We start from the raw sequence: 26,985 nt of genomic DNA, 5'->3' as shown, positions 1-26,985 counted from the left end.
AGTGGTGGGATTGGCCTCACCTCCTGCCGGAACCTCAGCCTGTGATGGCCGCGAGCCTGTGGAGGGGAGGGATGGAGAGAGAGAGTGCGTGCTGAGACCTAGAGTGCTTCAGAGAAACCCCACTGGAAGAGATTTGAGTCAGGAGGGGAGGGGAGAGGGGAGGGAGAGAGGAGGAGGTGGGAGGAAGAGAAAGCACGTGAGAGTGGGGGAGAGAGAAAGAGAATGCAAACCAGAGCAAGCAATCCAGAAAGTAGGTAAAGACCACCTGTGCTCCGGCCGCCTCGCGGGGCTGAGTGGGCCTCGCCCCGGGTGTCAAGAGAGCACGCTGCCACTCCACTGACTGCTCGGCCCTGAGCTGCAGGGCTGCATCTGGCCTCCCGCCCACCCTCGTGGGGCTCGTAGTCTAAGTGGCAGAGCACATTAATATGAGGGGTTCAATGCCAACGACTCCAAGGGAAGTGCAGACAGGGGCTTCCTGGAGGGGCAGGCATTCGGCCTGGGGTATGAAGAAAAACGGGGAAAGGTGGTGACTGGGGAAGGAGGCTTTCAGGAGGAGGGGGCAGCAGCTGCGGTGGGGGGCAGGTGGTGGGAAACAGACACCCTCACACCCAGCAGGAGCGTAGACCGGACAGAAGCCAAGTGTTTGGTCGAGGGGTCGGGGGTCACCAATACTCTGGCTGACCTCTGATTGCTTGCCTTCTTCGACCTTTAATAATTTCTAAGCCACCCTGTGTGGTTGGAGTCCAGGCCCCAGCCCCTCCCGATCAGCGGCTGGTGTCACAGTCTCTGGTAGCTTCTGCCCAGCCTCCCGGCCACCACCCCAGCTGCATCTTTGTCCTCCTCTCTCCAGCCCCTGCCCTGTCCCCGCCCCAGGAGGATGGGAAGTCGGCGAAGAACCTTCACCGCTGCTTTAGACAGCGTGGCCTGCCTTCCCGTCCTTTCCGTAGTCTCTACCCAGTGCACCACTGGGAGATAGAAGGCCTTTGATGAAGATTCACTGAATGAAGGAATGCAGGAGAACAAGGGGGCAAGAGCACGGCTGACTCTGGAGTCCAAAAGCCTGGCTTTGTCATCAACTTCACCATTTTCTCCTGGACAAGTTTAAGTAAGTCACTTACCTTCTTTGCTCCCAATGTCCAGTTAATCCCCCTGGTGATGAAAGGAGTCAAATGAAATCGCTGCTAAGTAATGCACAAGTATCAGCTGTTTAACAAAACTCTAAGGCAATGGCGTTAAACGCTACATAGAATTGTGTTTTCCAGCTGAGGAACTTTCAGAAATTATTTATCATGGCCTTATGTGTTCTATCGGAGTTTTTCAACGTTTCCCGAAGGTAAGAATTACCTGGAACTCTGCTTAGAAATACAGATTGCTGGGCCTCTTCCCAGGACTAGCATTTCCAGGGGAGGGGCCTGGTAATCGTGTATTTAGCAAGCATTCCAGATGATTCATGTCGGCAGTCAGGCTTGGGAAATTGGGCTCTGTGGTGTTATATAACCCCCAGGTGCTGGGAATCCACAGAGGAGATAAGCGTGAGCAATGGAAGCTGGGGGTGGGAAGAGAGAGGCAGTCAGTAATTTATTAGAGGTGAGTACTGTAAGTGTTTTAAGTGTTGGGCATTATAGTTATTGCTATTAGTTCTGGCTGTGAATCAGAGTCAGGAACCTTTGTACCGAGGCTGCCCTTCTGCCTGTTACTCCCATCCTGAAGATTAACAGCCCTGTTCTGTAGCAGCTACCACTGTGGAAGGAAGGCCAGGGCACTGAAAGCACGAGGACGAGGAGGGACACAGAACCTTCCACTGTAGTAGTTGCTCGGCTCCTGCCTGCGGGAGAGCAGTCTGATGATGGGCAGAAGACTTTGGGCAAAGGCGGGCTTCTGCTTGAAGCTGAGCTTGTCCAGCCTTCCCTCTCCCTTGTGGGTAGAGAACTGCACTGCTCAGAAATGCAGGACTGACCACTGAAGAGAGAAATGCCACCCCTGCTTCTCCCGGACAGCTGGGCTGGAGGGAACTGCCCTCCTCTTAACTCTTTTAATCACACCCTACTCACCTCTTAGGAAGCAACACCTTCTACTTTTCCAGTTACTTCTCTAGCAGGGCCTGGCTGCATGGTTACCATTGCATGTGCTCTTCCTAGGAACCCTATGGTTGGAAATGACATTGCCACATCCAGGCCTGGCCATGACAATTTCTCTGTAATGTTCTTGGCTCTCTTTGTCCTGTGGAGACAAGGAACCCTTTACACTGTTGATGGAAGTGTAAATTGGTACAGCCATTATGGAAAACAGTATGGAGATTCCTCAAAAAATTAAAAATAAAACCACATCATCCAGCAGTGCATTTCAGGATCCAGCAATGCATATATCCAAAGGAAATAAAATCAGAATCTTGACGAGATATCCACAATCCCATGTTCTCTGCAGCATTATTCACAACAGCCAAGATATGATAACAACCTAATTGTCTGTTGATAGACGAATGGATAAAGAAATTGTGATACATACACACAACACACACAATGGAATACTATTTACCCTTAAAAAAGGAGGAATCTTGCCATTTGCAACAACATGGATGAACCTAGAAGACGTTACGCTAAAGGAAATACGCAGTGAAGGAAAAATACCGCATGATCTCACTTATATGTGGAATCCAAAAAGTCAAATTCATAGAAGCAGAGAGTAGAATGGCGGTTACCAGAGTGGGGAAGGGTGGAGAAAAAGAGGAGGTGGCGGTCAAAGGGCACGTGAAAGTTCGGTTTTGCGGGATGAGTAAGTTGTAGAGATCTAAGGTACAGCACGGTAACTATGGTTAGGATACTGGATTATGTACTTGAGATTTAACAGTAGATCTTAACTGTTCTCACTACAAAAAAAGGGTAACTGTGAGGTGATATGTCAATTAGCTTGACTGTAGTAATCATTTTGCAATGTGTGTGTATATCAAGACATCGTGTTGTACACTTTAAATATATACAATTTTTATAGAAAATAAAAAATAGAGCTTCCCTAGCACTGACAACAGTTTCGGGCTCCTAGTAGGCCCTTAAAAACTGCTGAATGAATGAACGACTGGTAGATGGAGGCCCAGAGTCATTTTGTGGTGGCCAGGAGTTGATTCTGTACTGGGACAATTGCTAGCTAAGGATGTGCTGGGCAAACAATCCAGATATATCTTCCTGGGGTTACTGTTTTTTTTTCTTTCTTGCAGTACGCGGGCCTCTCACTGCTGTGGCCTCTCCCGTTGCGGAGCACAGGCTCCGGATGCGCAGGCCCAGCGGCCATGGCTCACGGGCCCAGCCGCTCCGCGGCATGTGGGATCTTCCCGGACCGGGGCACAAACCCGTGTCCCCTGCATCGGCAGGCGGACTCCCAACCACTGTGCCACCAGGGAAGCCCGGGGTTACTGTTTTTGATGGCAGTAATGACAGCCCCCATTTACTGATCACGTACCACTTACCAGGCATTGTGCAAAGTGCTTCACTACAGGCCGTGAGGCAGGTACTACTGGTATCCCCATATCCCCTTTTCACAGAGGAAGCTCAGAGAGGATAAGTAAATTCTTAAGGATCCATGGCTAGTGGGAGGGGACCTGGGATTTGAACCCAGGCCATCTGACGACTCTAGTGCTAGAGTTATTAACTGCGACACTTAACCGTATCTCAGGCATCCTGTGAGTGGCTGGATGTCTTTTACTGGAGGAATCCGGTTGAGTCCTCAGGTTGCAGTTTGAAATGATACTGATACCTCGCAGACAGCGTGAGAGGCTGGAGGCAGGGAGACCAGTCAAGAGACCAGGGCAGAGTTGAGGAGGACTGGGTCAGGACAGTGGCCAGAGGGCTGGAGCAGAGACCCCGGAGGGGACCTTCCAGCCCCACAGCCCTGCACGTCTGTCTCTGATTTACGGTCTTCAGGCCCAGGGCACCACATTCAGAGTGATGACCCTTCGGTGACCCTCTAGGTCGGCTGCACCCCTTGTGCTCTTGGGGCTGGTACGTGGTGAGAATCATGGGAATGTTCTCCCTCTTGCTGAGGACCTTTCAGTGCTGGGTCTGCCCTGACAAGCTTTCACCCTAGCACAGCTTCAACATCTATGAGGCTGACTTGCAGTCACTGTCACTTTTGCTTTCTGAATCCTCTAATGCCCTCTCTCTTGATGTCTGCTAAAAAGCCCTCAACCTTTTCTTCTACTTATATTTTATTCTGCTTGATTCATGCCAGTTGCCCTCTTCATTGCATTCCTTCCTAGAAATCCCTTCCCTCTAGTCCAATATTGTCTGTCAAAGCAGCTCCAATGTTGAAAGAGCCAGGAAACTAGAATCTGAAGAACCGCGTGTCCAGGGACAATGTGATCATTAGCTTGAGCCTTGATTTCCTTGACTGTAGAGTGAGGATCACTTACCTCACAGAATCGTTCTAAAGGTTAAATGAGGAGATGCTTGTATAAAGGGCTCCGTAAATCCTAGGATATCATGTGAATCCTCATTAACTTCATTTAGTTCAGTTGTTCATAATTTCGTCCCCTCAGTCATCTCCTTCTGCCCTGTTCTTGTGATACTTTCTTCCCGGCTCGATGACAAGAGTTACTAATGTTGCAAAACACTTACCTGGCTGGCAGGTAGGACCTGATTGAAACCACCTGGTCAAAGAGACGCACTGGATCACTTTCTCTGCTCGAAGTGGGCTTCTCCACTCCAACGCGGTCAGAAGATTTTCTTCACCGCTCAGAGAGACAGACAGTTTTCATTTTGTACTTTCTTTTCTGAAATTAATCATAGCAGTACTTTTCTTTATTAGAAGTTAATTGTTAGTCACATTAGGGAGTTGTTTAGTGATTTGGTAGCTGCATTGCCGAAAATACTTGAGGACAAAATTAGTAGACTCATGGGGGAGGTGATACAACTTGAAATTCGCAAGTTGGGTTTGAATAGTATTTTCCTAACTTGCCTGGTTTTAAGAATAACCTGCAGTGCTCGTGAAAGCAGGGATTTCTTGCTCCCACACTACAGGGAATGAGTCAGCTCTCCAGGTGATTCTTAGCATCAGGCAACGCTGGAAACCACTGATTTTGTACATCTGGGAGATGTTGTTGATACCTGTGTTAGGATTCCTGTCTTCATCCCAAATAATAGTCAATTTTAAAAGCTAACAATTCAACATAGATATTATTTTAACAAATCCAGTGTGTGCATGGTTTTTTTTTTTTTTTTTTGGATATCCCCTACATACTCACACACAGCAAAAGTGAAACACATGCCCTGGTAGGTAAAAATAAGAAATTTATAATATTGGGTTATGAACTTAGTTTACTTTCTACTGTTTATTCTTTCTGTTTATTCTTAACTTGGAAAAGGAAAGATGAACTCCCTTGCTTTCTTAATTCCCCAGAAGAATTTGTTCAAGGAAACATTTTTTTTACAGCTGCAAAAGTAACCGTGGCTATTAGAAGTTAGGTTATCATTTTAATCGTTTCTCACTGTAAGGGATTTGCAAACAGAAAAACCCGAATGAACTTTTTGGCCAGCCCAATATTTCAGTAGGACTGATTTGAAGACTCAGACTAAAAAACAGGCACTGGGAGTTCCCTGGCGGTGCTGTGTTTAAGAATCCTCCTGCCAATGCAGGGGACACGGGTTTGAGTGCTGGTCTGGCAAGATCCCACGTGCCATGGAGCAACTAAGCCCGTGCGCCACAACTACTGAGCCTGCACTCTAGAGCCTGTGCGCCACAACTGCTGAGCCCGTGTGCCACAACTACTGAACCTGCGCTCTAGAGCCCACAAGCCACAACTGCGGAGCGCCTGCATGCCACAACTACTGAAGCCCACATGCCTAGAGCCTATGCTCCGCAACAAGAGAAGCCACTGCAATGAGAAGCCCGTGCACCGCAACGAAGAGTAGCCCCCGCACACCACAACTAGAGAAAGCCCACGCTCAGCAACGAAGACCCAAGGCAGCCAAAAATAAATAAATTTATTTTTAAAAAAACCAGGCACTATGCTGGGTGCTTTCCCATATCGCAGTATAATCTCATTTAATCTACATAGTAACTTTGCAAAGTATTATGATCACCATTTTGCAGGTGAACAAATAAAGGCTCTGAGAGTTTAGGGAATTCACCCCCAAGTTACATTGCTAGTAAGGGCTATGATTTTCTTGAAAACCTCATTACCAAGAATCACACTTATCCTTGAAATGAATTGTTCTTGAGCCAAAGGGTTGACTTTGGATGTGTTTTTTGAGAGATTAATGATTAACCTTAGTATTGAGGATAACAGCAAGAATATTGGTAACATACAGGAACATATTAGCTGTAACGGAAAGAGAACAGGTTTTAGCAGTCAGAAAAAAAAAATACCATTTAGGAGTTTTGTGACCTTGAACAAGTTACTGAACTTTCCTGAAACTTAGCCTCTGAAAAATGAAGACAATAAGTGCCTAATTCACTCTTCAGAGAGAGTTGTGAGCAGTGAATGAGACTACGGATTTAAAGGGGCTAAGAGTGTCTGTCACACGGTTAGTGCTTAATAAAGTTGAATTCTTCCTTCCTCCTTCGTCACAATTTGAATATCTGCAATTAAATCCTGTCATTATACATTTTCTTCTCAAACTTTCTACGAACCCTTTTCTAACTGTAATAGGATTCTTAAGAATAGTGTTTATTTATTTATAATTTATTTTATTTTATTTATTTATTTTTGGCTGCGTTGCATCTTCATTGCTGTGTGCGGGCTTTCTCTAGTTGTGGAGAGCGGGGGCTACTCTTCGTTGCGGTGCACGGGCTTCTCATTGCGGTGGCTTCTCTTGTTGTGGAGCACCAGCTCTAGGCACACGGGCTTCAGTAGTTGTGGCTCGTGGGCTCAGTAGTTGTGGCTCACGGGCTCTAGAGCGCAGGCTCAGTAGTTGTGGTGCACGGGCTTAGTTGTTCCACGGCATGTGGGATCTTCCTGGACCAGGGCTCAAACCCATGTCCCCTGCATTGGCAGGCGGATTCTTAACCACTCTGCCAACCAGGGAAGCCCAAGAATAGTATTTAAATGTATCCATAATAACTAATATTTATTGAGTGTTTTACATGCATTATCTTTGAATTCTTACCACAGCTTTTTGAAGAAGATAGTATTGTTATTATCATTTTCAATTTACAGGTGAGGAAGTAGGCTGAGAGAGGGAAGTGATTGTCCAAGGACATACACGTAGTAAATGGCAGAGATGAGATGGAACCAGATCTGCCTTGTATTATTAACCTCCATGTTCTATTGCTTCAGTAAAGGTAACCACTTGCCAATTTTTCCTAGTCTGGAGAGATAGGTCCCTGGGGGGTCAATATCGGTTCTCTGGTTTTCCTGAGCCCAGGACTGTCAACTTTGGCTCTGAAGGATGGGTTGACTTGTTCGTGTCTTTCTTTGGGAACTGGCATCTTGTGATGATTAACCTTATGTGTCAACTGGACTAGACCATGGGGTGTCCAGAATAGATGCTAATTTCTGGGTGTGTCTGGTGAGAGTGTTCCTGGATGTGATGAGCATTTGAATTAGTGGACCCAGTAAGGCAGGTTGCCCTCCCCAATTTGGGCGGGCATCATCCAGTCCACTGAGAGCCTGAACAGAGCAAAGAGGTGGGAGAAGGGGGAAATTCTCTCCCTCTGCCTGACTACTTGAGCTGGGACATCAGTGTTTTGCCTACAGGCTGGGACTTGTATCATCTGTGTTCTTAGTTCTCAGACCTTTGGAATTGGATTGGAACTTACACCATTGGCTTTGCTAGGTTGGTCTTCAGTTTGCGGATGGCAGGTTGTGGGGCTTCTCAGCCTCCATAATCACATGAACCGATTCCTCATCACCTCTCTCCCTCTCTCTCTCTCTCTCTCTCTCTCTCCCCCCGCCCCCATTGGCTCTGTGTCTCTGGAAGACCTGAACTAATATGCATCTAATCAGACTAGTTTCTAGTATGATGCTTAATCTCCTATCATGATTTTCCCCGAGTTTTCTTGTAAAGTGGCAACAGGTGCAATGGCAGCAGAACCAGCAACAAAATGCTTTTGATCAAGTATGTACAGGTTCCACAACTTTCTCCAAAGATTCTAGAGCACCAAAAGGACCTCTCAGATGAAGGCTACATCTCTATTACTAATGCCAATGTTTGTCACCGATTTCCTTTAATCTCTCATAAGTTTATTTTCCCTGACAAAGCTACCTCCCAGATTCTTCAGCTTTCTTTACCATTTGTTCTAGTAGCTTTGCTCCCTCTTCTGTTTGGCTTCTTGGTGAGTAAGAGCAACTGGTGTGAGTGGAGCCCTTTCTGCTTTATGAAGCACTCTTGACCATATAATCTCATCTTGTCCTCACACTGTCATTGCCCCTACTCTGCTTCTGTCTGGAACACACTACCACTTTTAGGTCTGGCAAACTCCTGTTCATTCTGTAAGCCCTAGATCAAAGGTCCTCTGTTTGAGGCTTCTGAACTTCCCAACATTCTGCCACTCTGACAGCTTTGAACATGCCAAGCATACCCAGCTCAGGACCTTTGCATTGGCTGTTCTCTCGGGTTGGAACATTCTTTCCCCAGATTTCTGCATGACTTATCATTTCATTTCAGACTTTGCTAAAAAATCACCTCCTCCGAGAGGCCTTCATGACCATGTGTTTAAAAAGAAATCCTTCGTAGACATTAGACTATTACTAATGTTCACAAATATTGAATAATTTAGCTCAATGATGCTAGGGGAAAAAAAGAATATTGGTTTCTCCTCAAGTTCTGTGGGCTCAAGGGATTACGTTTCTCTGAGTTCTGGAATTTCGGTGTGGTGGCTGGCTAGCTCCGGCCAGTGAACCTGGAGCAGAAGCGCCACATGTGACCCTGGGCTGTGGGTGCTTGCCTCTTGGGTTCTCGCCTCACCTGCCCTGGTGGGCCGTGGATCCTCACGCTGAGGCTGGCAGCACTGGAAATTGGTGGACCCTGAGCGGGACTGTGGGGCAGCACACAGCGGGAGCTTCCAACCCAGATGGTGGAACAGGGAAGGTCAGAGAAAGCAAGTCCAGGAGGCTGAGCGGGAACCCAGCATTCGAGCCTCCTCGTCCACACCCACAGCAGACCCCATGAGAACAAAATATAAACTTATGTCACGCAAAGCCCCTGCGATGTTGGCATTGTTTGTTTCTGCAGTGGAAACTCAATGTATCCTGATTGGTCCAACCACCTCCACTCCTGCCATTCTCTGATTCCTTATCCTGCTCTATTTTTCTTCATAGCCCAATACTACCTGGTAGAAAGTTATGCATTGATTTACTTATTTGTTTATCATCCATCTAGCTCCAGTGGAATGAAAACTGCATCAGGGCAGAATATCCCATGGGTCTTTGTTTTGTCCACTCCTGTCTTCCTATGGTCTAGTTTAGTATAGTGACTGGCACAGAGTAGATGCTCAGTAAATAATTTTGAACCATTGACTGAGTAAATGAATGGCCATCTATGCTGGCATACACTTACCACACAGCCTTAGGGCGTTTTTATTTACGTTTATCCATTTGGAAAATATTTCTTGTGCATACTGTTATGTACCAAACAGGCCCTGGGGAGATAGAGCAGGAAATTTCTCAGCAGATTATATGTCTGTCTCCCCTGCAATGAGCTCTGGAAAGCCAGAGACTATATTTTTCGTGTTTATAACCCCAGTTCCTCCACATAGCAGACATCCAGTCATGTCTGTTGAAAAAAGGAATGACTGAACAAGCTTGTGAGGAAGACATTATTAGCACCTGTGAAAGAGGAAATGGACTGGACTGACTTTCTTGAGCTCACACTGCCAGTAAGAGTAAAGACCAGGCTTGACTCTTGCCCCTGCCTCACCCTGAAACCCGTGTTCTTGCAAGGAGACGTTACTCTCTTCCGCTGTGACTCAGATGCAGCATGTGGGTCGTGATGGGCATCCGTCAGACTGTAAACCCCTTGAGGGCAGGGCCATGTCTGTTTCTTTCATCAGTGTTTCATCCCTAGTACCTGCCCAATGCCTGGCTGATGGCCAGAGAAACTCAATACACTTAGGGAATTAATGAGTGAATTCAATTTAGCAACTTTTGTTAATGTGTCCATTTCTTTTTTTTGCCTTTTTATTTTATTTATTTATCTATTTATTTATTTAATTTTTTATTTTATATTCATTTAAATTTTATTTATTTTATATTTATTGTATATAAAAATTTTTACATATTTTATAGTTGATTTACAATGTTGTGTTAGTTTCAGGTATACAGCAATATGATTTAGTTATACATATACATATATCTATTCTTTTCCAGATTCTCTTCCCAAATAGGTTATTACAGAGTATTGAGCAGAGTTCCCTGTGCTATACAGTAGGTCCTTGTTAATTAGCTTTTTTATATATAGTAGTGTGTAAATGTTAACCCCAACCTCCTAATTGATCCCTCCCCCCCACCTTTCTCCTTTGGTAATCATAAGTTTGTTTTCGAAGACTGTGAGTCTGTTTCTGTTTTGTAAATAAGTTTATTTGTATCTTTTTTTAGCTTCCACATATAAGTGATATCATATGATATTTGTCTTTGTCTGACTTACTTCACTTAGTATGACAATCTCTATGTCCATCTATGTTACTGCAAATGGCATTATTTCATCCTTTTTAATGGCTGAGTAATATTCCATTGTATATGTATGTACCACATCTTCTTTATCCATTCATCTGTCGATGGACATTTAGGTTGCTTTCATGTCTTGGCTATTGTTAAAGTGCTACAATGAACATTGGGGTGCATGTATCTTTTTGAATTATAGTTTTGTCCGGATGTATGCCTAGGAACGGGATTGCTGGGTCATATGGCAACTCTATTTTTAGTTTTTTAAGGAATCTCCACACCGTTCTCCATAGTGGCTGCACCAACTTACATTCCCACCAACAGTGTAGGAGGGTTCTCTTCTCCATACCCTCTCCAGCATTTGTTATTTGTAGACTTTTTAATGACGGCCATTCTGACTGGTGTGAGGTGATAGCTCATTGTAGTTTTGGTTTGCATTTCTCTAATAATTAGTGATGTTGAACATCTTTTCACGTGCCTGTTGGCCATCTGTATGTCTTCTTTGGAGAAATGTTTATTTACGTCTTCTACCCATTTTTCGATTGGGTTGTTTGTTTTTTGTTGTTGCTGTTGAGTTGTATGAGCTGTTTGTATATTTTGGAAATTAAGCCCTTGTCAGTTGCTTCATTTGCAAATATTTCTCCCAGTCTGTAGGTTATCTTCTCGTTTTGTTTATGGTTTCCTTTGCTGTACAAAAACTGGCATGTTTGATTAGGTCCCACTTGCTTATTTTTGCTTTTATTTCTATTGCCTTGGGAGAAAGAAGACATTGGTACAATTTATGCCAGAGAATGTTTTGCCTATGTTCTCTTTTAGGAGTTTTATGGTGTCATGTCTTGTATTTAAGTCTTTAAGCCATTTTGAGTTTACTTTTGTGTATGGTGTGAGGGTGTGTTCTAACGTCATTGATTTACATGAGGCTGTCCAACTTTCCCAGCACCACTTGCTGAAGAGACTATCTTTTCTCCAGTGTACATTCTTACCCCTTTTCTCCATTGTATACTCTTGCTCCCTTTGTGGAAGATTAATTGACCATAAGTGTGTGGGTTTATTTCTGGGCTCTCCATTCTCTTCCATTGATCCATATGTCTGGTTTTGTGCCAATATCACACTGTTTTGATTACTGTAGCTTTCTAGTATTGTCTGAACTCTGGGAGGGTTATGCCTCCTGCTTTGTTCTTTTTCCTCAGGTTTGCTTTGGCAATTCTGGGTCTTTTATGGTTCCTTATAAATTTTAGGATTATTCTAGTTCTGTGAAAAATGTCATGGGTAATGTGATAGGGATTGCATTAAATCTGTAGGGCCAACAACTCCCCATTTTTAAAGTGGGGGCTGCACATAATGACTTCCTTCCAAACAGTAAAGTAGGGAAGTGATTGAAAAAGAGTAGCTTTACAGTGGAGAAAATTGAAAAACACTACCTCTGTCAGGTGATCAAAGTCATTATCAATCAAAGTCATTATTATCAGTGATAAGTCATGTCGACTGTATGCACTCTGGATATGATGTGATGAGAAGGGCACTTTACCTCTGTGGTTTCCCTCCCCACATCTGTAACCGCAGCCTAATCATGAGAAAAACATCAGATACATTCCCGTAGAGGGGCAACCCACAAAACAGCTGACCAGCTCTCCTCACAACTGTCAAGGTCATCAAAACCAGGAAAATCTAGGAAATCATCACAGCCAAGAGGAGGCTAAGGAGACATGATGGCTAAATGTGATGTGCTATCCTGATGGAATTCTGGAACAGAAAGAGACACTAGGTAAAAACTGAGGAAATCTGAATAAACTTTGGCCTTTGGTAAATAAAAATGTTATCAACATTGGTTCATAAATTTTAATAAATGTATTATGGGAACATAAGATGTTAATGATAGAGGAAACTGGGGAGAGGGTGTATAGGAACTCCCTGTACTATCTTCCCAATTTTTTTGTAGATTTAAAACTGTTCCAAAAACTAAAGTCTATTTAAAAAAAATGCAGGTCCTGGATTAAGTCGATGGGAGTGAGGCCCAGGAAGCCGCAACTTTGTAGATCCAGGTACTTACTATCAGTCAGTGTTTAAAAAATCCCGGGCTGATCACACACTTGGTTGCTTGGCTGCTCCCCAGTTGGACATGATTTAATCAAAGTCATGGAGCCTGTCTCCTAGTCTCTGAGACCCTGGGCTAATACCGAGCCTGGCTCAGGGAAGGGCTCTGTAGAAGTGGACTGAATAATTAATATTAACGACCAGTTCTGTGTCTGTGATAGCACCCGTGGAGAGTAACAGTTAAAACAATAACCCCCTAGGTTCAATTTCAACTAATCTTAATGACAGAGCCCTTGCTTGCAGTGATTTCTCTCTCGACGCTATCAGGAGGCATCAGACATTTACCCTGGGCAACCCTGCAATTGTAAATGATTCCTGGCCCCCACTGACTGGTCTTTGCAAGGCAGGAGTTGCTGCTTCTGGGCTTCAGGGGTCTGTTCTCTGCTCCCATGGGTGCCGGGGGAATGGGGGGCGGGAAACAGGAGGGGGTGAGGGCCATCCCTCTGCAGATGTCCAGGGTGCATGATGAGGGAGGTACTAACCGAGCAGAGCTGGGAACCGGCCAGGCCAAGCCCTTGTGGGGAGCTGGCTCCCTGCTGCCTGGCTGGATGCTTGGGCCAGAGAAGCTCAGCAGCCTGGGGAACCTCTGATGTAAACTCCATGTGAAGTGCTGGTATCTCCTCCCTCCTCTCCTGGCTTCCCTGTGGCCTGGTCTCTTTTCCTGTCATTTTCTTCCGAGATTGGCTATCATTTCCTGGCTTTGATCTTTGGCCCTGGCGTTTGGTCCCAGTTTCTTTTTGACTCTGGGGCAGCAGCGTCTAGGCAGATTGAGCCTCTGCTGATAACATTCTTTGGCGCTGGTCTGGGACAGCCTATTGTGTTCTGTCTTTGGAGGGACCAGTCCTGGAGACTCTGTGGACTACCAAAGGAAATTCAAGAGCAGCTTTTGAAAAGGGCTTCTAGGAGTGAACCAAGAAGAGCAGCCGGCTCACTCTGGGCCAGGCAGTGTGCTGGGTGCTTTGCATGTATCATCCCATGTACCCTTAAAAAACAGCCCCACGAGGGAGTAGTACACATAGACCCATTTCCCAGATGGAGAAACTGAGGGCCAGAAAAGTTCGGTCCCTTGCGTCTAATAAGTGGCAGAGATGGGCTTTGAACGCAGGTGGTCTCGTGCTATTGTGTAAAGTACGTTGTTGATTAACAGAGATGTATGCGTTAACAGAAACTAAATAATGGTGACTTAAGAAAATAGTTTTATTTCTCTCTTTCCTAAAATTCCAAGCTAAGACAAAGGGATGGAGAGGTGGGTGAGTGTAGCAGACACATCTGTATGGTGAGGTAGCCAAGTCCCCTCAAGACTTACCATTTCTGTCCACTCAGATCATCTACCTTCTAATACCTGTGCCTGCCTGAGGGCTCTCTCTGTCCCCAGAGCACTCTGCCTGGAGTGAGACAGCTCAAGGTACCAGGGGATGAATGCTCCCTTCCTCCAGTATCCCTCAATCAATTTCCACAAGTGCTGGTGTATAAATACCCCAGCTCCCTCGCTCCTTGCGCAGGATGACTCTGAGTCACATTCTTCATTCTCGCAGTGTTCCCCATCGTGACTGAGCTCCAGTGGCCCGTATGGTAATGAGTGCACTTCATTGGTTTCTTTCCCTTCTCTTTTTCACTTCCCCACTCCCTAGTGGTGTTTCTTGGAATCACCTCTGAAATAAATGCAGTGGAATCCTTATCTCCAGGGAAGCCCAAACCAAGCACAATGGTGGTATACTCTGCTGACCCTCAGGGACCCAAGTTCCTTCTGTCTTATTGCTGCATCAACCCCCAGGGTATTGTCCTCATCTACACGGTCAAAGCTGGTTTATTACCAATACATACATTTTCTCACCCCTGAGAACAAATAAAAAGTGAAGAGCAAGAATCTTCTTTCTATGACATAACCCAGAAGTAGCACACATCACTTTCCCTTACATCCAGGTCACAGCCTGGTCACCTGGTCACAGCTATCTGCAAGGGAGACCTTGTACTTAGTGAAAACTCAAGGGTTCCATTACTAAAAGGAAGAAGTAGAGAATGGACTAGCGTTAGCTGTAGACACAATACTATATTGCTTCATCAAGCAATTGAGTGGGAAGGGTTGGTGGTGTTAGATGAAACTGGTGAGGTTAGAGAGGCAGCCTGAGTCAGAGTATAAAGGAGGCTATTCTTCAGGTTAAGGAATAATGGCTTTCCTTGGTGATGATGGGGGTGTCATTGTTTTCATCAGACATGTGACTTGATGGAGTTAATTTTTTTATTAGAGAAATGCAAATCAAAACTACAATGAGGTATCACCTCACACCAGTTAGAATGGGCATCATCAGAAAATCTACAAACAACAAATTATGGAGAGGGTGTGGAGAAAAGAGAACCCTCTTGCACTGTGGGTGGGAATGTAAATTGATACAGCCACTATGGAGAACAGTATGGAGTTTCCTTAAAAAACTAAAAATAGAATTACCAGCAATCCCACTACTGGGCATATACCCAGAGAAACCCATAATTCAAAAAGTCACATGCACCCCCAATGTTCATTGCAGCACTATTTACAATAGCCAGGTCATGGAAGCAACCTAAATGCCCATCGACAGACAAATGGGTAAAGAAGATGTGGTACATATATACAATGGAATATTACTCTGCCATAAAAAGGAACAAAATTGGGTCATTTGTTGAGACGTGGATGGATCTAGAGACTGTCGTACAGAGTGAAGTACATCAGAAAGAGAAAAACAAATATCGTATATTAATGCATATATGTGGAACCTAGAAAAATGGTACAGATGAACCGGTTTGCAGGGCAGAAGTTGCGACACAGATGTAGAGAACAAATGTGTGGACACTAAGGGGGGAAAGCCACGGGTGTTGGTGTTGGTGGTGTGCTGAATTTGGCGATTGGGATTGACATGTATACACTGATGTGTATAAAATGGATGACTAATAAGAACCTGCTATATAAAAAATATATATATATAATTTTTTTAAAAATTATTTACTTATTTTTGGCTGCACTGGGTCTTTGTTGCTGCACTTGGGCTTTCTCTAGTTGTGGCAAGTGGGGGCTTCTCACTGCAGTGGCTTCTCTTGTTGTGGAGCACAGGCTCTAGGCGCACGGGCTCAGCAGTTGTGGCTTGCGGGCTCTAGAGTGCAGGCTCAGTGGTTGTGGTGCACAGGCTTAGTTGCTCCGCAGCATCCTCCCGGGCCAGGGCTCGAACCCATGTCCCCTGAACTGGCAGGCAGATTCTTAACCACTGTGCCACCAGGGAAACCTAGAGTTAATTTTTTAAAGAGTCCTCTTTGACAGTGAGGAGTTGGGTTGACCAGGGAGGATTGGAGGTTAGATCAGCAGGTGGCGGACTTGTGCAGGGATCCAGATGAGAGCCTGACATGGGGCACTGGCAGTGGAGACAGAGGCTAATTCAAGATATGTTTAATTGGTATTGAGATGAGGATTCAGAAAAGCGTTGAGGATGACACTCCAGTTTCAAGCTAGACTCCTGGATTCTGTATTCAGAGGTCCAGGACACTGTGGAGCTCTTCCAGCCCAGCCTAGAGGCAGTTTCTACATGAGAGAAAGTTGTCTTCCTATGGTTCCAGGCATGCCAACTGAGTGGCCTTAGATGGTTAAGTCACTCCTAGCCTCAGTTTCTTTGCTTGTGAAACAGGCTATTATCTTTTGTGGGGCATTGTTACAGAGAATAAAGAGGGTAAGATCATTTGAGGTGGGTTAAATGGGAAAATTTTTAACAAGGAAAACTCAAGAAAGACTTAGAATTGAGATGGTTGAGATCTAAAAAGGGGCACATCACACAGGAACATTTGGAAGTGGAAGCTTTCAGAGAGACTTTTATCGTTTTTGGTGTGTACTTGTTGGAAAAACTCAGACTTTTGTGTCTAGCACCTAAAAGCTCCAGACCTGGTTTTCCCATACACTTAACTGTGTGACCTCAGGCAAGTTACTCAACCTCTCTGAAGCTCAGGTGCCACACCAGGAAAGCAGAGACAAGCATTTCTTCCTTACAGGGTTGTGAGTGTTATGTGGCAGTGTTAGTGACATGCCTATCACAGAGCCTGGCACACAGCAGGTGCTTAACAAATGTGAATTTCCCCTTCCTTCTGTCTAAGAGGAACCAAAAGATCTATTTGATTCTGTTGGTTTAGTTTAAAAAAAAAATGAATTCAGACAAGAAAAATCGCCCTATCAAATAATTGGAATTCGGTCAAGGGAACCCGGTTGTTTGACTGAAGTCTTCTTTTTCCACCAGTTGTGTTGGCAGGGTCTCGACTTAACCTTTGGCAGAGCCATTTGCTAGAATACTAAAAGAGGAGGCTCTGTGGAAATACAAGGCAGAATTGATATGGTGATTTTGGAAACATAAGATAGGGTGACATGAAATCGATTAAGTAGCATTTTCCCCCTCCCAGCTCAGGGTAATGGCTACAGGATTGAGGGGAATGGCTCCAACAGGAGGAGAGGGAGCCCTAGTTGCGGTCCATATGCCTGCTTCATTTTGCAGTTACTCCGAGCTGCCCATCTGTTTGTGACTGCCTGGTCTAGCCAGGGGGCTTATAAAACGGTGTCCACATCTATGGATGCCTTCACTCAGCAGCTGTGAGGATGAGGGACGTCCACGTCTAACACCAAGTGCGTTTGCCATCCCTTCATGCCTCTCTCCACTCTGTTTTCTCCTGTTTGCCTTTCAATGTCACTTAAATATATTTCTCAAGTATTGTTATTTGTAACAGAATGGGAAAAGGAAAGGATTCTAAAATTTATGGAGTTCCGATTCTGTGCTCGGTACTCACTGGACACTGTGTCTAATATCTCATATAATCATCATCATCAGGTAGGCATGATGAAGGAACTTAGGCTCCGAGAAATTAAGTCAGTTGCCCAAGTCCATACGCTAAGAAATGGTGGCCTTGGGATTTTGAACTCTAGTCTGTCTAACTGCACAGATTTTACTCTTGGACTAATGATGAATAATGATTAGAATACACACACACACACCCCGCCACCACCACCAAGCCAAGCAACCCTGTCCAGGTTTTTGTCTCCCCTAACAGATGATCTCTATTTTGAGTTTAAGCTGAATGGCTTCTTTGATGCTAAAGGATGAGCTCCCTCTAGTGGCAGAGTGTGGTTTGGAACAACCTCATTTGCTTGGGGAAACAGGTAAATATAGAAAGACAGGCACTTTGTTTCATGTAGTACAGTTTTGTCAAAAGACACGTTATTGAGACTCTCTTCATACGATGCAAAAATGAAATCCAAATCTGGGTGGATCCCCATTGCAAAGTTAATGCCAAGGGGAATGATAACCTCTTTATCCCAGTGTAGCAAGAGGGCAGTGGTATTAGCATTTTCACAGAGCTCTGTGATTTCCCAAGAGCTTTCACATCTGTGTCTCAGGAGGGTCACAACATCCCTGGGAGGCAGGTGTTCCTTCTTTATCGTTGAGCAAGCCAGGAATCAGTGTTGTTAAGTGGCTTTTTCAAGGTTACACAGCTGGTTGGTAAAGGAACCATAATTCTAATCCGGGCTTCTGTTTCCAGCCCTTATACTCTTTCAGCTACACCAGGGAATCTTTCCAGTACAGAATCAGATCTGCATCACAGCGGGTTATCTGTCAGTTGAGGGACAGGTAATCATGGTGATGATACCAGAATTAAATGAGACAGATTAAATTATAAGAGATGGCTATAATTTCCTGTCACTTGTCCCTCTTGCCTCTGGTCCATCCTCTCACTACGCCAGAAAGATGAAAATAAAAAACACAAATTCCAGTGGATCCTTGCTTGAAAACCCCCATGGATCCCCGTGACTTTCAGGATAAAACCCAAACTCTTAGGCTTGGCACGAACAACCTTTCACGTTCAGAACTCCCCTTACCTCTCCAGGAGACCTCTCTTTTCAATTTAACCTCCTGACACATTAGTAAACTCACCTCTTTCATCTTTCCCTACAAATGTCAGCTCCTGTCACATCCTGTGTCACCTTCTCCATCTGGAGCAATTCTGACTTTCCTTTTCGAGGTGAGATATCACCTGTTTCTGAAGGATTGTGGAATCCCACGGGTTATGCTCTGTGCTTCGTTCTTGGCTCTTCTCACATTTGATGCGTAATTTTACTTTGAGCACCTCTCTCTCTCTCTCTCTCTCTGTCTCTCAGTTGTTGCTTAGTTCATCTCTGCGTCCTCAGTGCCTGACACAGTTCCTGGCACACAATGAGTTTACTAAATGTTTGCCGAATGGCTCCAGGAAAGGTACAAAGTATTATCTTTGGGAATTATGGGCAGAATCCAAGCCCACTTGATGTACTAAATGGTATTTAGGGCTACTTGACAATTTGTAATGAAAATCTGTTGCACACCTGCGTTCAAATGCCTTTGGCCATGGGGTTAAATTCAGTGTAAAAATAAAAAGTACTTTTAGGCCAAAAATACATTGAAATAAGGGTCACTTGGTTGGCTGTGGGACTTTTTTCACCATACTTCTAGAAAGGCTTTCGGAGCACGAGGAAGTGATGGGAGTTTGTGGCTTCTTGAATGACTGACTCAGCCTTGAAAGGCGTGGGCTCTTTTACAGCCCAAATGCGGATGAGCGGGTCACCACAAGAGGGCGCTGGCGGAGAAATCACTCCACCCCCTTTCTCCGTGGGCTACTGGGGACCTCCGTCCCTCCAGGAGCCTACAAAGATCCGACCTAGCTGTTCCCTTCCCCACTTCCCCGAGTTAAGTATTGACTTATTTAAATCACCATCTATAAAATCTTCTGATTAAACAAATCAAGCCAGCATCGTTGACGCCCTAAACGCTTCTATGGCATTCTTGACCAGTGATCTTTTAGCGTCTGAAGCTAGTGGCCTCACCACCCTGGAAACAGCCCATCAGTTGCTATTACAAACACTTTCCTTAAATATTGATCTAAACTCTGCTTCCTTTAACATCCCACTTCCAAGCTGTTGGGTGAGGGAGGCACAAAGCCCTCTTTTCTTCCCTCCTAAAAATATTTTTCTCATTGCCAACCTTTGAACCCCTTTTGCTCAGAGACATTGCCGGTGGCTGCCCGTGAGCAGTCTCCTCGTGGGCTTGGAGGTCTGCCTGAGTGTGGGCTGCGCACGGCTGTCACTGTGAGTGTGAAACGCAAGAGAGTCTGCCGGCCGCCCGCCAACACGAACGCATCCGCAGCTTCCTCTGGTGGGAGACGGTCAAGGCTGGAAAAAAGTATTTATTACAAACTATGATAACAGGAATTAAAAACCATCCATGCTCCCTCAGTCATAAAAATCAATGGTTTCATTTGCTGTGTTTGCTGCCAACGTCTGTCCATATGCAGAGCTCATTTTTATAGTTACAGCGGTAAGGTGGATATTTCATGAGCTTTTCTCTGCCCAGTGAATCCTAGTTTTCCTGTCATTTGAAAGTTGCTGGAATTATTTCAGTGGCTATAGGACAGGTCTTTGAGTGGAAGCATGATGATTGACTCCTCTATTTCCTCCTGTTGGACAGGCAGTTGCTCCCAGGTTTCTGGTGATTGTGGATTGAGTGCAACTGAGTGCCACCCCCTCCCAGGCCCACGGGCCAGCAGCGGCAGCCAAGGGCTTTGAACGCTCCCCTTGCAGGGGGTCTGCAAAGAGCCTGCTACCCACAGAATTTGAGGAAGGCTCTGCTGCTTCATGCCCACAAGACCCTCGCTGAGTGGCTCTATCTTACACCTGGGCTTTTGTACTGGTTTCCGGTCCCCTGACGGGGAGCCTGGCCCCAGTCACTGTGATCACCCTCACTAATGCTGCTGTGGTGGCTATGCTGGGAGGGCCACTCAGACCCCTTTAAGAAATGCAGCACATAGTCCCCCGGCTGCCAGGAGCGTTACCTGCAGACCTTGCAGGAACTGCAGTGCTCCACCGCAGACAGCGGCCTTGCCAAAAGCACGGGCCCTTCCCTGGGCCTCCTCCATGATTGGGGCAGGGACCTATAAAGGCCTTGTCGGCTCCCTGCAACCCCGGCAACTCTGAAGGGCCATCCAGCCTCAGAGCTGAGGCCTCCATCGGGACTCCATCATAGCCCAACTTCTGCCCAGTTCTGCTTCCTTCCCTCCCCCTCCTTCCATGGGTGGTGGTCCCAAGAACACACCCTAGTAAACCTTATGCTAATCTCTGTCTCAGAGACAGCTTCCTAAAGAATCCACCCTGTGACACCTCCTGGTCACTACTGCCTGGGCTCCACCCTTCCCACAGCAGCTGGCCCCTGTCAGGGACGCTGATGCAGGTGGGATGTCTCCCCTTCCCTGAGCCGCTGCCTGGGATCTGAGCTACACTCAGATCATCATCACTGACCCCTGATAAGGTCAGTTTCCACCTCTTCCTCTAAGATTGTTTTCAACTCTTCTCTCCCCTCTTGAACCTCTGCAAAGAATTACAGAATTCTGGTGACTGGGTGATTAGAATATGCAGCAAGGCTCCCAACCTTCCTTCTCTCCCATCCATGTCTTCCTCTCCTCCCCCACTGCTATTCTGTACGAGCCTCCATTGTCTGTTGCCTGCTTAGACTGTGGCCACATTCCCCTAACTGACCTCCCTGTCTGCTCTCGTCCCTCTGATGTGCTTTTCCACACCCCAGCCTGAGGGAGCATTCCAAAACTCACATATATGCGTGTCATTCCTTTGCTTAAAGCCTTCAGTGCCTCTTTATAACCTTATAGGACAAAGCATAGACTCTCAGGTGAATCTCGGAGGCTCTGTGACGTGGACCCACCTGCCTCCGAGCAGGTAGCCCTGGCTTCCCTCCTGCAGGCTTCCGAGTTTTGCTCAGTCTGTTCCCTCTGCCTGGAAGGCTGTTTACAGCCTTCTTCACCTGGTTAACTGTTGCTCATCCTTCTGGATTCAGCTCAGTTGTGAACCTTTTTCTGAACCTCCGGGTAGGGCCAAGAGGTCCTCCATGGAAGGTCTCGTGACCCCCGGTGCTTACCACTTATCTTTAGTATTGAAATGAGTGTTCACTTCTCTGTCTCATTCAATGAACAGAGAGTCCTTGGAAAGCAGCGAGCAAGTCTTTTCTTTTTTTTTTAGATAAATTTATTTTATTTAATTATTTTTGGCTGTGTTGGGTCTTCGTTGCTGCACACGGGCTTTCTCTAGTTGCGGTGAGCGGGGGCTACTCTTCGTTGCGCTGCATGGGCTTCTCATTGCGGTGGCTTCCCTCGTTGTGGAGCGCGGGCTCTAGGCATGTGGGCTTTAGTAGTTGTGGCGCACAGGTTCAGTAGTTGTGGTGCACGGGCTTAGCTGCCCCGCAGCATGTGGGATCCTCCCGGACCAGGGCTCGAACCCGTGTGTCTCCTGCATTGGCAGGCAGATTCTCAACCACTGCACCACCAGGGATGTCCCAGTGAGCAAGTCTTATTCACACCTGTATTTCCAACACCTGAGTGCCTGGCACAACGTAGGAACTCAGTAAAGGACTGAGCCTGACAGTCTTGATTGGTTGTGCTGCATTGGTTTGCAAAGTATTATATCAATTTAAATTGTTACAAGCAATGTGCAAATGAACCAAATAACTTCACCAGAATTGCGTATTATTGGTTTTAAATTTAATGGCTGTAAAACACCTTACGCTGTTTTGATTGCAGTTTGAAAAATAGATACTAGGATTAAAATTGTTGATTAATAGCATCTCTTCTTGTACGGATTATATTTTCCTGTCTTTTACCCTTTGCATTTTAACCTACACATTCATGTCAGTTGTTTAGAATCATCAACACTGAAGTGGGCTTGTCCAAAGGTGAATATGAGTATGGCGGTATGATTTTGAGATAGTAGTTCCCTGTCTTTAAAATGTGAGGTTTCTTTACCTTCCTCCTGACTGGAATCACTTGGTAGCTTTAAAAAAAAGGCTTACATCCACTGATTTGGGCTCTCCCAATGGAACTGGAATTTTTTAAAGGCTCTGGGTGACGTTTGTGTAGCCAGAATCCACAGGCTGACTTTGGGAATCCCTGGCCTCCCAGCTCTGCGGTCTGCAAGCTTCTGCCGGGCCTATGTATCTGTTGGGCCCAGGGGCAAAGAAGAAAGGGGGGATCTAGTGCTACGTTCTGATACTGAGGGCACCTCAGAGAGTGAAGAGCATTCTTACTCCATGCGGCTGCAAAGGGAGAACCAGCATGAAGGGGTGGAAGCTCCACAGCGGCAGAGTTGGCTCAGCACACGCGGAAACTCGCTACAGCCCCACGCGGTGCAACGCAGGAGCAGGCTGCCTCACGGGCTGTGAGAGGGTCAGTGCGACGATGCCGGACGCTGGACCCAGACGCTCCCGCAGAGCAAGCCCTCCATACGTGGAAGCTTCCCTCTAGAGGCAGGGGAGTGGTGTTCATGCCCTGGGGGCTGGGAGACGGTGTCTCGGCCCAGCTTCCTGTTGGCTGTGTGACTTCAGGCAAGTTACTGCACCTGTCTAAGCCTCGGGTACTGCATCTGTAAAATGGGAATGCTACCAGTTCCTGTCTCACTAAGGATTTTTCCCCCCTAAATAACAGCTTTACTGAGATACAGATCACATACCACATAATTCAACTATTTAGGGCAAACCGTTCCATGGCTTTAGTGTGTTCACAGAATTGTACCATCACCACCTCGCTGACTGATTTTGAAGATAAAAGGAGCCCCTGCAGGGGCAACATTTAGCACAGGGCCCGGTACATAGTTTGTGCTTGATAAACACTGCGTATTGGTGTGCTTGACTGGCTCCTTATCCGTGGTGACAGATCCGGGCTGACAACCTCATGGGCCTATTGTAGGGGACACGCAGGCACCAGGGAGGGAGGGGAGGGCCCGACTGAGGGAGCTTCCAGTCTCTTCTACCTTGTGGATTGGCATGTCTGTAATGATAATTGCTAAGGTACAAGCGTGTGCGAGTCATGTAAAATTCCTTAATCTCCACATTACCTCTGTGAGCTAGGCTTTTAATCCTCATTTATTCCCATTCTTCAGAGGTGAAAAGTGAGGCTTACAGAGGCCCTGACTTCTCCAAAATCAAGATTTCATGATCTCTTTCATACAGGGCAGGTAAATAAGTCTGACTATTTGCCCCCCACTTTTTTGTTTTTTTGGACGCCATGTAAGTTTGGAAACCATGGCAGCTTCCCAGAAAAGATAAGACCAGGTAGAAACAAATCCAAAAAGAACAGAATTGGACTTTACGTGATGAACGGTGAGCAGCCGTCTCCCCGCTCTCTGCACTTTCTCCTTCCTCCCCTTCTCCTTGATTTTCTCACGTACGGTACAGGGCAAGGAGACACACTGAGCAGTGATCAGAGACCCAGAGGGGCCTCCTTGGTGAGAGAACGGCAGGTCCAGGAAATGAGGGGGTGGCACTCCAACTCACTGTGCGCCTGGACCCTTTGGTGTGCGTTCGCTTTGTGGGCTTTAAAATCCCAAAGCTTGGGACTTCCCTGGTGGTCCAGCGGTTAAGACTCCACGCTCCCAGTGCAGGGGGCCTGGGTTCGATCCCTGGTCAGGGAACTAGATCCCGCATGCTACAACTAAAGATCCCGCATGTGGCAATGAGGACCCCATGTGCCACAACTAAGACCCAGGGCAGCCAAATAAATGAATAAATAGTTTTTAAAAATCCCAGTGCTCAAGGGAGTCCCTGCCACCCAGTTTTCCCCAGGTGGGTTTGAATCCGTTCCCACCTCACGGGATGCACTGATGTCCCTCTACATGTCCTCCCTGCCCCACCCCCATCCCGGCTGAAGCAGGGAGTGGGCCTCTCCTCCTGGTAGGGAAGTGGGCTCAGCGTTGTGTCAGCCTCCTTGTTAGAGTAGGGAAGGGGCACCCAGGCTGGGTCCCTGCGACCCCCTACTGTTCCCTGAGATGTGCCTCTGCCCCACTAAACCTGGATGGGTTCCCTATAATTGGCCTGTGTTCTGGTTCTCCTGCTAAGTTCCTGTGCGGAGGCCTCCCTGCTTGTAAGGCTGCCTTCCTGTTTCCCGGCTCCAGTCCCCTTGGCCTGAACTCCAGGGCCAACAGTGGACCCACCTTCTGGTTGGGCATTGTCCTTTTTGTTTATGATTAAATCCCCGAGACCCAGCCTTATGCCTGGCACATAGTAGGAGCTGAATACATATTTATTAAACAGATAAATTGTAAACATTCAAGGGAAAGGATGTTACAGGAATGGGTGGTGATCAGTTAATTGTTTTCAAAGCCAGGATGATTTAAATAGCTTGTATTGTTTATTTTTACCAAAACCTAACCTGTTAGAGCAACATAAGACTGATTTCCTTAGATTTTAAAAGGTGCCAGAGGACTTAATTTAACATGCTGAAACTCTTGAGATCTCAGAGCAGTTACCTTGGCTGCTTTTGCTATATAATCCCAAATCCTGCTCACAATTGTGCCATTTGGATTTGATGTGTATTCCTGTCCACTTGGGGATAAACTGCTTTTTAAATAATTCTTTGATAAAATGACTCCAGCCATCTTTGCTGTTCAAAACCCAGATCCACCCAGATATTTATTTATAAACACACTCTCTCATACAGTGTGAAGGGATCCAGATTCTCTTTGGAGGTACTTCAACTCTAAGAATTCACTTTTTGAAAATGAAATCTTGTGGTTGTTGCCTGTGGGGAGACCAGCCACTTCACTAATAAAGCAAAGGGGAGTAATAACGGCATAAACTGCACATGAGGCCAACTTGAGAAGGTGGTCGAGGGTAGGAGGTTTTCCTCTTGGCCCTCCCTTTGCTGCTACCTGTTCTTGGGCCATCACTGAGGAAAGCCTTGGGGCCCCGTTCCGGGAAATTGCCTTGCGTTCCAGAGCGCCTCCACTTGCTGTGAAGGAGCCGTATCTACATGCTCTGGGCGTTCACACGTTGTTCACATAGCCTCTGTTATGGACTGAATTGTGTTCGCCCCAAATTCATACGTTGAAGCTCCAACCCCCAATGTGACTGTATTTTGAGAGAGGGCCTATATGGAGGTAATGAAGGCTAAATGAGGCCAGAAAGGTGGGCTGTAATCTGATAGAACTGGTGTCCTTATGAGAAGAGGAAGACACACCAGAGTTCTCTGTGTGTAAGCACAGAGGAGAGGCCATGCGAGGACCCAGTGGCGGCGGGTGTCTACAGGCCAGGAAGAGAGTCCTCACCAGAAAGCGAATCTGCTGGCACCTTGATCATGGACTTCTAGCCTCCGGAACTGTGAGAAATAAACGTTTACTGTTTAAGCCACTCAGTCTGTGGTATTTTGTTATGGCAGCTCAAGCAAACTAATGCAGCCTCCTCCTGGGGTTTCTTTCTTTTCTCTCCCCAGGGACAGTGTATTAGTTAGTTTCCTAGGGCTACCATAACAAATTACCATGCACTTCCTGGCTTAAAGCAACAGAAATGTATTCTCTTACAGTTTCAGGAACTAGAAGTCCGAAATCAAGGTGTTGGCAGGGTCACACTCCCTCGGGTGTTTCTGGTGGGGAATCCTCCTTGCTGCTGCCTGTTTCTTGTGGCTCCAGGGCTTCCTAGGCTGTGGCGGCATACCTCAAATCTCTGCTTCTTTTCTCTGAGTCTTTGCCTGCCGCTTGTCATTGGATTTAGAGCCCACCCAGATAACCCAGGATAGTCTCAGCTTGAAATCCATAACTTAATTACATCTGCAAAGACCCTTTTTCCAATAAAGGATGTGCTCACATGTTCTGGGGGTCAGGATTGAGACATGTGGTTTTCTTTTTTTAATTTAATTTTTATTTTGTATTGGAGTATAGTTGATTTAGAATGTTGTGTTAGTTTCAGGTGTACAGCAAAGTGGTTCAGTTATACATATACATGTATCCATTCTTTTTCAGATTCTTTTCCCACATAGGTTTTTACAGAATATTGAGTAGCGCTCCTGGTACTACTATACAGTAGATCCTCGTTGATTATCTATTTTATATACAATAGTGTGTATATGTTAATCCCAAACTCCTAATTTATCTCTCCCCCTACCTTTCCCCTTTGGGAACTGTAAGTTTGTTTTCGAAGTCTGTGAGTCTGTTTCTGTTTTGTAAATAAGTTCATTTGTATCTTCTTTTTTAGCTTCCACATATAAGTGATATCATGTGATATTTGTCTTTCTCTGTCTGACTTACATCACTTAGTATAATAATCTCTAGGTCCACCCATGTGACTGCAAATGGCATTATTTCGTTCTTTTTTATGGCTGAGTAATATTCCATTGTATATATATACCATATCTTCTTTATCCATTCCTCTGTCGATGGACATTTAGGTTGCTTCCATGTCTTGGCTATTGTAAATAGTGCTGCAATGAACATTGGCGTGTGT

The 26,985-nt window shown here is 45.9% G+C and overlaps 1 protein-coding gene across 3 annotated transcripts in view; it reads left to right on the top strand.

The window, feature by feature from the left end:
* Nucleotides 1-26,985, top strand: part of TMEM38B (transmembrane protein 38B) — a 274,182-nt gene that overhangs the window by 118,060 nt on the left and 129,137 nt on the right. Inside the window, exon 7 of one of the 3 annotated variants that reach the window (XR_009519837.1) lies at nt 851-1,105. Coding sequence is in view for 1 of the 3 variants with exons in the window: in XM_060014391.1 (XP_059870374.1) it covers nt 851-976 (126 nt within the window). In the remaining 2 variants the exon portion in view is untranslated. Of the gene's footprint in view, nt 1-850; nt 1,160-26,985 lie in introns of those variants that run through there. The other 2 variants (XR_009519838.1, XM_060014391.1) reach the window with 2 other exon arrangements.

This window comes from Delphinus delphis, chromosome 6 (genome assembly GCF_949987515.2).
Source record: "Delphinus delphis chromosome 6, mDelDel1.2, whole genome shotgun sequence".
NCBI lineage: Eukaryota > Metazoa > Chordata > Mammalia > Artiodactyla > Delphinidae > Delphinus > Delphinus delphis.
The sequence above is the reverse complement of the archived record's forward strand: the minus strand, read 5'-3'. Positions and strand labels throughout refer to the sequence as shown.